At 36.3% G+C, this 13,283-nt stretch overlaps 1 protein-coding gene across 4 annotated transcripts in view; it reads left to right on the top strand.

Moving 5' to 3' along the window:
- MIPOL1 (mirror-image polydactyly 1) overlaps nt 1-13,283 on the top strand; it is a 187,692-nt gene that overhangs the window by 61,413 nt on the left and 112,996 nt on the right. For all 4 annotated transcript variants that reach the window (XM_071426861.1, XM_071426863.1, XM_071426862.1 and 1 more), the window contains 3 exons: nt 3,774-3,903; nt 7,682-7,715; nt 7,975-8,145. In XM_071426861.1, coding sequence (XP_071282962.1) covers nt 3,774-3,903; nt 7,682-7,715; nt 7,975-8,145 — 335 coding nt within the window. The remainder of the gene's footprint in view (nt 1-3,773; nt 3,904-7,681; nt 7,716-7,974; nt 8,146-13,283) is intronic.

Raw genomic sequence — 13,283 nt, 5'->3', positions numbered from 1 at the left:
CCAGAGCAGTTGGTGAAAAAGTAGCTGGACCTGTTTTTCCTTTGGGTCAGGCACCTAGTCAGTGTAGCAGTATGGAGTTAGTATTTTGCTGGATATGTCATATCTTGAATGGAATTTAGAAGCATGACTTGGTAATAATAATTTTTCACCTCACATTTTAAAGAAGCATGGGATGATAATCTGGATAATTTTTACTCTTTCTAGCATGAAGGAATGTCATGTCACTCTTTCATAGACTCTAACTGGACAGCTTATACATCACTTGTTTTCCTAGATATGGCACAAAATGTTTTGCTTTGCTGCTGCATTGAGGCCTAAATGTGTATGCATTTCACTTATTTCAAGCATGCTGTGGTCCTTACGGTCCTGAACTTCTACTTGGTGACTCATCCATAGCTCAGTGTGAATGGGGAATGTTCAGACTACCTGCAATCATGTGACTGTGATAATATTCCCTAGAGTAGGAAAAAAGGAATTAAAAAAATGTTAGGAGTCAGAAATGTATAGCCACTGGGTAAAAAAAAATCAAACCTAAATTCAGCTTTGGCTGGTGAAGAGATCAGGTGACTTAGTCATCCATAGACCATTAAAATGAGCTAGGTGAGGTCTTTAAGTATTTTTCAAATAATTAACTTCTTTTGGAAGTGTCAGTATTGCTATGTTGTATTAATATGCCATGTATCTAAGTATCTTTTTTTTTAAACTTAGATTACTATGCAAGCATCTTACATGGTTTTCTGCATTTTCCCTAATCTGTTTTAGTATTAAACTTGCAATATTACTTTTAAGAAACAGAACTAAAAACCAGACACTTTTAATTGATATAGAATGACATAGAAGTGACATGAATTTTATATATATATATATGTGTATATATATATATATATAAAATATATAATTTACATGAATGATATAGAATTTTTTGATGCAATTTGGCGATCTGGTCTGTGGGATATTTACACCAATGCTTTACTTTAGTGGAAGGATAAGAAAACAACAAGAAAGAATTGCTCAATAAAGTTACTTTTCATAGCTGCTGGTTAAAAGACAGTGGTTTGTAATAGACTTTTGGGTGGGAGAAGGGTTCACTGTTCAAAGGCAATTAGCATCTGAGCTGCTGTCAGGAGTGGTAAGATTTCAGATAAGCAGCATGCTTAAATAACTTGAAAAATATCTTTTTCTGAATGCTTTCATACTGTTACATGTACATTACTTTGGTTTAATGACAAAGAAGAAAAAAAGATGTTTTTTAAAAGCCTGTATAGTCATTATTACCACTGGCCATATTTATGCAGAGAGGGACTGAGATATGCCAAAAGACAGTCGCTCTATGTGTACATGTACATTCAAGATCCATTGCAGGAGTCAACGAACTGTGGGGTTTCATGCTGAGGTGAGGGTGTTCTAAGGTCTGACAGAAGTGGTGCACTTGAACAGGCCAGAAAGAAGTTAGCTAAACTAGAAAATAATTAACCTCATAATAGTAGTAAGTGCCAAATCTTCAGTTATTTTAGACAACTTTCAATTCATTGCAGCAGTTGTTTTCAAGGTGAAAATTGCATAGTGTTTCCACTTGCAGCTTTATGGAAAGGGTTCTCTGTGAAGTGTCTCTGTTATGGTGCTAGATAAACGGACATAATTTTCTGGAGAAGCCATAGCAAACAAATATATTTAGGTACTGATAGGTAATAATTACCATACAGAATCAAGCTGCCTGTGTATTCCAGATCCAGTCAGGACATAGCAGTTGCACTGTAGTTTACCCAGGCAGTCATTGCTCTGGCACTAGTTTCCCTGCCATCACAGATCTCAGCAACTGAAGTGGAAGTCTGGTGAGCTGAAATGCACAGTCTAGGTTACCTCCTATGGTTTTTTCTTGTCCTTGCTGAGCCACCTACCTTTGCAGATATCAGATGCATTCTCTGCAAGTGCTGCAAACTTATTGCTGGATACCAGCCAGTGCAAACGCAGTGTTACAGCTGCCTTAGTCCTTAGTTTTTCCATTCCACATCAAGCAACGTTTTCTTGTTGCAAACAGGGGAAATAGATCTTCAAGGAAAAAAAAACACTATTCTTCTGGATTAAAGAGAATTTAATCAGTGTTTGTTAATTTTTGCATGCATTTCAAAATCTGTGCTTCCAGTGCTGAATTTCTTTTGGTGGTGTTGTTGGGACACAACTGTTATAGCTCTGACCTGATGACTAGGCTTGTGGCTCCTCTGCAAACTTTTTGTGAGGGGAAGGACTGGACTTTCACAATTAACATTTAGCCTTTCCCTGTCTGATTTTGTGTATTGGGCTGTTAGCCTGCAACATTTTGCTAGGCCTGCAAAAAATGCTTCCTTACTCCTCAGTGACAGTCTTCTCCCCAGCTTGAGGACAAGAAGATTCCTTGATAAGATAAAATGTATTTTGTGCCGGTAATATAGTTGCTACAAAAATGTGCCACTGTGTTTCTGTTGTTTCATTCTGTGAAGACAAATATCATGTTTCATTATGTATTCCACTATGAAGTTTTTTTGTGCAATATGTACAGAGGTGAAGTAAGAGTAAAATAACAAATAAAGGCAAAAAAGTTGATCTCAATTTAGGTAAGAATGGAGGGACAAAAGCTCTAGACTTTTAGTAAAAAGGAGGAAGTAAAGAGGGAGGAAGACTTTCTTTGAGATCGTAATGACTTAAGCAGTGGTTGAGGGAGGAGCAGATAGTTCTGAAGGGAGTAAGGAAGCCCAGCAGCAATGCTTTAATAGAGAAAATTCTTGAGAAAGAAACATCAAAATTTGAAAAAACTATGTTAGGAGACTATGGCTATGCCCCAGTTTGACAGACTAGAAGGGCCAAGGAGAATGGAGAATTCAGGAACCCACAGATCTCAGTTGAGATTTTGAGGTTCTAGTGAGAGAGAATATAGAACTCTGTCTTGGACTGACAGCAGTCATACAGCATCCTGAAAGTCCCTAGACATTTTGAATGCATGGTTTTATGATGACTGTGAGGAGAGATTTGCAGTATTGCAGAGGGAAATGATGAAAGTATGAATAAAGATTTTAGTGGAGGCAGGGTCGGGGTAAGGATTCTGGCAGTGTGCCAGAGATGGTGTTAGACATATTGACAGGGGAGAGGCAGGGAGAAAATGTAAGCTCAGGATGAGGAATGACTTGAAGGTGTTAGTTTGCTCCTAAGGATAGACAGTAAATCTTAGTTTATTGGTACCTAATGCTCCAAGGTCCATGTATGCTGTAACAGATAATATAACAGTATATTACACAATAAAGTAAAGGCTTGGCAGAGAAGGAGAGATGCCAGCTGTGCCACTCTTGTGATACCAGAGACAGACTATAAAAATATTAGAATTTTTAATATCACTGTGCCACCCTGATAGGAAGCGGTCTGATGGTAATAGTTTTAATGTATGATTACTTTTAACTCTGTGTCCTAGAAGAAACTTGCTAGTGTCTTATATGATTCTGAGCTTTAAAATTATTTTTCCATTAAGGAAGTATTCAGAATGCCCAGCAAATCACTTTCTTTCCCTGTTAGATTTTATAGGGGTGAATTTGAAAACACATAGCTTTATTTAATACCTTAAAGTATTGAGTGTAACAATTAGCAGCAATTTAGTGTGGTGTCTAAGAAGCAATATAGACTTTATGCAGAATAATCCAAGGTCATTGGAGAAGTGTTGATTTTAGGAGGGGGTGGCAAAGGCCAACATAAGTGCATCTAATAGTGCTTTTCCCTGTCAAACTTGTTTGTTGAACACACTTTTGCAGCTCTGGTGGAAGAAGTTTATTCTGCTCAACGGGAACGTGATGAGGCTGTCATGGCAAGGCTTAGGTTAGCCAATGAAGAGAGAGATGAAGCATTTCTGCGAGTCCAGCATTTAGAAGAGTCTCTCAAAGAGTAAGTATACATTTCCTGCACCATGTAAAAAGGCTGTTGTGTCACTCTGTGACAGTCATAAGCTGCTCAACAGTGGTTATAGGAAAACTTAGCACATTATTATCCGTGCAATAAAATAAACTAGGGCTAGTCTTACTGTGTTATTGGTTCATTTGTTTGCTGTTTTATAAAACCCTGTTTTTCTCTGGAGACTGAGAGAAGGTGAATAATTTTGATCACAAAAATTAAAAATATAATCAAAAGCTTCAGTATTGATTTATTGAGGGAGAAATAAGATGAATGTGACATTTTATAGGGATCTTTTGACACAGAGTACCAGAATGTCAGTCAAAAGATGCAACATATAGGAAATCAATCAAGCCTTTAAGCCCACCAGGCATTTCCTTCAGCAAAATTTCTACTAATTATATGGGTGACACAGTAAAAATATATGGGTTTTTTCCCTATCTTTAGTGTAGGAGCAGTTTGTAAGGTAGTAAGGGTACAATTAATAGTTCATAGATTTTTATGTATGCCATTTTAACTCAACAGAAATAGGCAATCGTATGTTAAACAGAACTAAGTCAGGGGAAAATTATAAAGAGTGGTTTCTTTCTCCCTTGGGATGTAGGCAGCTTTGAAGCTACAGTTTGCTTCTCCATACAATCCTTGGCCATCTGATTTGTGATGATCTTGGTGATCATATTTGTTAGTCCCACAAAGACTAGAGTGGCTGAGAAATTTCTCTTACTTTTCTGCCAGGAGAAATACAAAGAAACAAGCTTTTCATGGCAGGAGACTGAAAAGGTGCAGTTATTAGTTTACTAAATGACAGGCAATGATGTTTTAATTAATTGATTCTACTAAGAACACTCCTCTTTCAGGCAGAGAACCAGTCATCTTCTTTTGGGTATTGTTATAGTTCAGGCCAGACAATATTATCTAAATTAATTTCAATAATCTGAACATAGTTTGTCCACCATTACTCTGTAGAATTTACAAGTTAATAGAGTAGTCTTGTATGTTCCAAGAGTAAAGAAAGTTTTGTATGGCTTCAAACATCACATAATCCTGTATATAAACAGTTAGCATAAACTCAAGATCTTTGATCTTAAAGCTCTCAAGTAATGCAGAAAATTAATTATTCTGGTCAACAAACTTGGTCAATGGCTCGGGTTTCTGGCATATTGCTGCTTTCTCTGCAGTGGAATCCATAGACACATGAGTGGCTGTTCTTGCCATACATGAATCCCTCAAAACACCTTCACTTGTCTTGAAAACTGACTTAGTTCTAAGCAAAAGTATGAGAAAAGAGAGGAAACTACATTTCTCAGAGAACATGCACAGTACCTTCCTCAAAAAGGTGTCATTGCAGAAGGCGCTGGAAACACTGGTAATGCCAAAGAAGTACTTGTTTCCAGGAGAATCAGTGACTCCCTTGACTGATAGTTTGAAGCCAAGCTATTACATTTTATTGCTATCATTTAGAGAACAGCAGTTGTACTAGCTGTCATCCACTTGGGTGTTCTTTCCCATGCTCTATAGAGAGGTCTGATACCCTGATGCCATTCACAGTCTCAGAACTGGTTTAAGAGATTTCCCTGTGGAGAATATCAGCTTTCTTTTCTAACTACCACCCTTAATAGTTTCTTCCTTCCTTATGGTGGTTGTTCAAAAGGTCAAGTTCCCTGTCTGAGATGTGGAGCACATAGAGATTTGGGGTTTTTATAAAGAACATTGGCTACTTGTGCCACACTCATCAAGTTTTAGAGCACAAGTCACTCTTCCCATCTGCTTTGGACTTACTCCAATCAGAGAACTTTACAAGAGTACAATATTGAACAGCCTGCCAACCTTTATCAGGTGCTTTAATTCTTTCTTTAAATTAGCAGCTGGAGCAGTTCTATTGTCATTATTTAACTGTAACAACTAAAATTCTTTCAGCCCTGTTGGCTCTAGGGGTTATGTTATCAGAATATGTTTAGAAGTGGGAGAGGAGGAATCCTTGATTACTGCTGTTTAAAATCATAATGTTTTCATTCATTGTCTATGCACAGCACAGGGAGACTTAGCAGGGCAAATACACAGCTCTGGATGCTACTTTTTAAAACATATTGCCACCTAAGGAGATGTTTGTATACCTACAGATAGATCCCTTGTGGCAGTTATATGCTGAAGGTATGCTTATGGAAGAAGTTCATGTTCTTTTTTCCACTCCCATTTCTCCCTAAGGTATCTTGCTTACCCAGCCTGTTGGTTGGCTGGGTGGTTTTGTTGACCCACACTTTTAGCAGTGTAGAAGTCCTCTGGAGAAGCTGGGTCAGTCCTGCCAATTTACTTTGACAAATACTGTTCTTTTCATTGTGAATACAAACTAGCTGGAGATCCATTTTTAAGTCCCACATGAAGTGGTACTTAGAGCAATGTAAAAACCTAAAGCAGGATCTTAAACAGGATCTTAAAGTAGGACCTTAAAGCTGGACCAAGGATCGAGCTCTGAGAATTTATTATAATAATATAATAATTAATACTATTATGTTTGTTATTTTATTGTTTGTGTTACTTTATTAATAAAGTCAAACACAGCAAAGCTTAGCTTTTACTTTATTTTGTTTAGTTCTGATGCTGACTGAATATCTTGGAGTAGTTCCTGCTTGTGAATGCCATATAAATATAACAGTGATAGTATATTCTGAAATATACACTGATAGTATATTCTGAAATATTTCTTTTTAATTTAAAAATTTTTATACTGGTTGATTTACTATGCCTTACGTACTGTTATCTGCAAAAACTAATGGAAAAAGTGGTAGCATGCTGTCAAGTGTTCTATAATGTGTTTTAGCTAAAATCATGGCTTTGGAGCAGTGCCTGTCACAGCACTGCTGAAATGTTGCTGTGTAGAAGATGTTTAATGGTACTATATCTGTCTGAAAATATCATAGGCTACTTTTAGTAGAAGTCGCTATTAAGTAAGTAGCAGTGGAGTGGTAAGGTAACTTTAATATGCTCATTTTTCCGGAAGAGAGATCTTTGTCCATTTAACTAACCTTAGATAAAATAAAATGTGTACTATCCCATTTATTAGATTTTTGTACTATCACTTACTACTTTTACACAGCCAGTATTCAATGCTGTATGACTAAATTCCTCGTATCATCTTTGTATTTGACAGGTCAATATATGTTCTGTTGAAATAGAAAGGGAGGAAAGTGCAGGCAGGTTTGTTCCAGAATTAAATAGGGGCCTTGCAGAGAATTGGCTTAGCTTCCTATTTTATGCAAGATATAAAATCAAAATATTTTTAAAGTTACTTCAACTGGTTTGGGATTTTTCCCTCATTTTGAAAGAAAGAGGTGGAAAAAGAATTCCTTAAAAATGAAAAAAAAAAACCTATCAACAAAGCCATGTTCTGTTTCATTTGGGGTGCAATAAAAACAAAAAAAAAAAACGCCAGCATGTAAAAGTTGTAAGCCCAGAAATAAATAAAATAAAAGCATCAGTCATTTCTATCACTGGGGAACTTTTTTCATCTAAGCACATATGAACAATTGATCCTTGTAGTCATATATAGCAGTAAACATTAATAACTTAACAGTCTGAAGTCAGTGCTGAAGATATGGAGCATTATTGAAAGATGGAGTCGAGCAGGTGGCACTTTAATATGTTCAGTGTCATGGTTGACTCTAAAGACTAGTAGAATGAAATTACTTGAGGTTCTAAAGATTTAAAAAGCGAACTCATTTTGCTGCACTAAGGAAATGCTACTGATCAGGCTTTCTGTGTCCCTTTTTTCTAGGCTAGAAAATATTAACCCTGAAGAAAATGACATGGTAAGCCATTCTCTGAGGAGATTTCTTGATGTCAGTCTTATATCTTAGAGGCTTAAGTTCAATTGAGTGGGTTTCAAGAACTAAGATGTGGGAAAAAGAAGAATTGACACACTAATAATGTACATCTTTGCTGCAATATGAAAATTCAATAACTTCACTCAGTCAATTTACAATTCACATGTGCCTATTAATTAAAACCCTATATTAAATAAAATATATTAAAACTTCATGTCTGACTAACATATAATGCTGTTGGTAGACATTACAGGAATTACTGAACAGAATAAACAATGCAGACACAGGGATAGATATACTGAAGAATGGAGCTATAATTCTGAACCGAATACACAGGACCAAAGAACGTAAAAAGAAAATAATAGCTGAGGAAATGAATGCAGTAATAGAGCAACGGGATGCTGCTTTATCTCAAGTAAGTCTCTACAAGTATATTATCACTCAGTAGAAAATTTCTTTATTTGTTTTTTTTTTCTTGGATGGGGGCAGGGGTTGGTTTACTTTTGGGGAAGAAAACTATTTTGTTTACTTTTCTCTCTTGAAAATCTCAAAGGAGAGCCCTTGTAGTAAATGTCTGATTACTAATCAACTTTTTCTTCATGGTAGTAGTGTCCATTAAAATGGCATCACTGTGTTTCCTGAGAAAAGTTACGTTTGCATTTTTTGGACTTCATTACTCTCTGTCTTCTTTCTAAAACAAAATGGTTTTCAGTGAGTTGACCAATCTAAGCTATTTAGGGCTTAGTTTTGAAGTGTGCTGTATTGGTAAAATGCATTGGATGACAGTTAACTGGGACAGAAGAATTTATAAAGGTTTGTAAGTAGCAAAAATATACATTAAAGGAAGGTAACAGTATCACATGCAACAATGCCAGCAATTCCTCCCTTTGTTGCTTCGAATGCAGGAGATAAAAATCAGCATGTGGTCCTTGACTCTCAGAGTCTTACCCATCTACTACATGACTTGAAAGAACTTGGGTTCTTTTTTCTGCTCAGATCACTCATTGCCTGCAATTTCCTATTTTGACACAACAGTAATTGTCTTCATTCTCTTAATCATAAAGAGAGTTTCCTTGCATTTTTCATCTCATGGAAGACTTTTTCTGTCATTTCTTTGGTTTGAGTTTAGTTTTTTTACCGACCATTTTTTAATGGATTTTTAACTCAATAGGAAAGAGTTGTAAGGAGGAGCAGACCAAGTAGGGAATATATCTCCTGAGAAAAGATCTTAGACTGGATGAAGCCCTTATGCCAGGCAACAAATTTAATCTGACTCTTCCAATATTGGAAATTTTGATTTTTAATGTAAGTAACCAAAGTTGGCCCACATGTAACTAATTTAAAGTCAGGTTTGTGATCTTTAATTATATCAATAATGTTAATTGAATTTATGTTCTATTGAGAAGTCCTCTGATAAAAGTTCCCCCTTTACAAACACTGTAATTTTCATGCTTTTTCACTCATTTTTTACATTCTCTCCTACTTTAACCTTGAAAGCCCTATCTGCCTGGTGCTTAGAATATTTTTTGTGTCTGTCAAGAGTATGTATTGCAAAAAATCTTACTGTATTATTGGTGTTATTTTACTTTCTGAGTCTATTTTTTTCTTTTTATAATAATATTGCTGGGATGTTTCCCAGCACAGCTACTGGGAATCATCCAAAAACCCTTCCAAAAGTTTATGTTCTTTCTTCTTGCACGGGGTATTCAAAAAGTGAACATCTTGTAACAGGAAGGAAGAGAAGGATCTCTTTTGCTGATCTTGATATTTTTGTTTTCATTATTTCAGTTTTGGTTCTTTGGTTCTTTCAGGCATACTTGGACCATGAAACTTCTATCAATGTCAGAAGAATTTCATTGTCAGGCATTTTAATACACATTTTAATTTAATTGATTTTAAGCTGCCAGTTTAAGGAGTAAAATTTTCCAAGTAATCAGCTTGAAAATTAATAAAGATAATAATTTTGGATTGTAATGGCTCAGGTGTCAGCACTAGCAAAGCCATCTTTAGCCATATCAGCAAAAAGCACAGGTAATGTTAACTAGATACTGCAGCTGAAAAAACAAATTAATAGATTAATAAATCCTCACAAAATGAAGATGTAAATATTTGGTATTAAGCTGTAGTACTATGTTACCACTGGCCATTTATAGCACCATTGTTGTTTTAAATGAATTGTTAATAAAACTGTTCATCATGTGTTTTCAAATATGTGATGCTTTTACAGCTGTTACTGTTGAATCTAGAAAATAGGTCCTTGGAATTGAAGCTACCTTTTCAACCTGTGTTTCTCACTTGATGATTCCTTGGGAATTCATACCATACTTGAATTATTAGTAGTCTTTTGTTAACATTGCAATAGCAGTAGTTATTACAGTGCTAACAGCAAGAACAATAGGAGAGGGATTCTACATTAGACCACAAAGGGACTAGATATAATTCAGGGGATGTATATGCTTAGCATAACAAATGCAAATTATTGGAAGTTAGATCTGGGGTTGCCCCAGGCATTCATAACACTGCAAGTTAAAATCTGTTTCTTTTTGTGGAAATGATATCAAATATGAAGGGGGGAATTGAGAGCAGATTGAGAAGAAGCAGAAATAGAGTAAACCATTGGCATGCTATGCCTGTCCTCTGGAAAATGCATTTGTAAAGTTCAGGGTTCACTGGGCAATGGAGGTGGAATGTTTCATGAGACATGGTGTTGCTTTGTTCCTGGTTGCTGTTGTATGGTGCTGGAGACAGCAATGTCATTTGAGTGACCACCAGAGCTGGTTCCATATGATAGACAGCTGCCTACACAATAACAAGAGTCTGGGCTGACTGTGTTTAGTGAAGCTGCATCTATTGCTTTTTGCTGTAATTTCCTTCATGATAGCCTGGCATTTGGCAATTGAGCACAGCAAGCCTATGTAGTGTCTAGCTTTGGGGGTTAACTCATGGGATTTCTGATTTTTCTGAGTAAGAAACAATTATGTGCAAACTTTCACAGCTTAAACACATTGCTTTGATTTCAAGTGGGGAATAAAGTACATTTATAGAGAATGGACATTCTTTAAACTATGCATTTCCTATGACCAGGTAAATACAGATTACTTCCACCTAGTCATCTAAATTCAGTTTCATCATGCTTTTTTTGGTAGCTATACTACTGAGCTGCATTTAGTTGGACTGCAATTGCAGCATACTCAATGATTAGCTTGTTGTGATTCTTCTGTTTAGATTTTACATGATTTTTATTCTTCAAAAAATGAAGAGCACTATCCATGTCTTAGAAAGGCCATAAAAATGTTTTTTCTAGCTGTAACATCCAAGAACCTCTGTGTATTTTTTGAGTTTTCCAGCGTGAGCATTGCTTCTTACTAGGAAGCAGATTGAGGCACTTCTCTCTCTGTATTGAGCTGTGCAAGTGTATGTAATCTCAGATCTTTCACTAGATTGCTGAGCAAATATGCAAACTACTTTTTGTATGTGTGAAAACAAATGAAATGGTATAAACTCAAATATTTGATACTACTTTTAGTATGTATTTTCAAGTGAATAATAAACAAACAACTAAAGCATGGCTAAACATTGACATCCATCTTCTGTATCAACCCCCTTAAAAAAACAAACTCAACAGTTTGGTTGTATTTGCTAAGATATGTTTGTTAGTGAACAGATATTGTGTGATACTGAGGATCTACAGTGTGTTTTATGACTGATCCTCTGAAAGAAATAAAACATCATTTTCTTGTCTGTAACATTCAGTTTTGTCGTAACTCATTCAAGGAAAAAAGTTGTTTGTCCAGTTGATCATAATGCAGTTTTACCTTTCTTGAGAAATCTCTCTTGCTTGAGTAATCCAGTGAGTGACAGACACTTAGTAGAGATTCCATATGGCATAGTCACATTGTGTGATCCTCATAAAATACTCTAAAGAAGTGGTTTCCAGCAGGAGGCAATGCAGTACAGTGTCTCAGCAATCTATCAGCCACATCACACCTTGTGGACAGGAATGTTAATATCATTACAGGGTTGGCAGCCGAAGACTCGAGTAAGCCATTACAATTACTTTTCTTCTGGTTTAGACAAGAAAGGGGACCTTTTAATTGGTACAGCTTGAAGGAAGTGATTTTTTAAAGCTCATTAAGAGATTAGGAAATTGTGTGTTTGATATGTTTCCAGTCCTAACTAATTCTGTAAATGTGGGAGGTTTTTAATTGGTAACAGTCATTTCTATACAGAGTTTTAAATATTAAAGATATATATAATTTGCTGTTAAGGAATAGCAGTGGTTTCATGGCTGGCAAAGTATTACCTCTAGTACACTGATCTTGAAGCAATAGTGTAACTGGCAAGCAAACCTGGTTTTACAGCTTTGAATAGTTTGACCACATCCTGCTGTGCAGGAACATGCTTATGACTGTTCATGTAAAAAATTGGCAGGCACCCAGTTGCTCATCTGAAGCAAGTTAAAGAATCCTTCTCCATTTTGAGGCGCTGCTTGGCAGCAGGCAGCACTTTATCATCATTGAAAACAATGACGAGATGCACTGTGCTTAACTTCCCATCACTATCAGTTTCGACTAATGACTAATAACTGATAAATGTCTTAGAGCTAGTCAGCTTCTTGCTAGCTTTTCTTTTTTTGTTTTTGTTCTGCTAAAGTAATTTTCTTCCTTTTACACCAAGTAGTGTAAAAGGAAGAACTCTGTGTTGCCTGTGATTTACAGAGCATTAAGGCATTCTCAGCACTGGAGTGAACAGATCTTACTGAGGTAGTAAATCCAAGAGCTGTACAAAATGTAAAAACAAGAAATATAAATGAAAAAAAAAATTTACAAATTTTGGACCCTTAATAGGGGAATACTCAGGTGACAGGTAACAGTGCCTCATGACTCTTGGGAGAGAGGTGATCCCTTTGCAAACCAAACCATGGTGTGGGGATGGGTTTTTTGTACTTTTAATTAGAGGTCTGGTTTTATACTCTGTGTTTTGGTTACCTTTGGCACTTCTTGATTAAGAATGCTAATCAAGTTCTTGGCTGGCAGGAGCATATCTGACAGTATCCCCCTACCTACTCTCTCAAGGTGCTTACCCTACTTTTCCATTTGCGACATGTATTTGGGAACAGGAAAAAAAGAGGTAGGATGCAGTATCCATAGTTGTTTATGAACCAGGCAGCTGCTGTTGGATACTGATGATTTTGGTCATAAACTTATTTCAGGAGGAAAGTGAAAGTAAAGGGAATGTTTATTGTACTTTGAGGATCCAAGAACCATGCTTGTTCACTAATGGCTAGTTTCCTTTGGGAAGGCAACAGCAAGTTGATGTTGTTCTCATTTGCATCCTTTTCTCTGAGAGGTAGCTGATGAATGGGCATGGGGAAAATTCCTTGCCAGCAGGATGGCTGAACAGAGAGAGGACACCTGTCTGCAAAATACCCCTTTTTGCCCTGTGAATTTAGTCCAATTCTTGAGAGAAAGTGAAAGGGATATGGAGTAAGATATGGAGTAGATTAAAAAAGAAAAATAATTTGAGATTTAACATTAACAATTGCACAGTGAC

The sequence above is a fragment of the Agelaius tricolor genome, unplaced genomic scaffold (genome assembly GCF_023055355.1).
Source record: "Agelaius tricolor isolate 1412-34295 unplaced genomic scaffold, bAgeTri1.0.p SCAF_5, whole genome shotgun sequence".
Lineage (NCBI taxonomy): Eukaryota > Metazoa > Chordata > Aves > Passeriformes > Icteridae > Agelaius > Agelaius tricolor.
The sequence above is the reverse complement of the archived record's forward strand: the minus strand, read 5'-3'. Positions and strand labels throughout refer to the sequence as shown.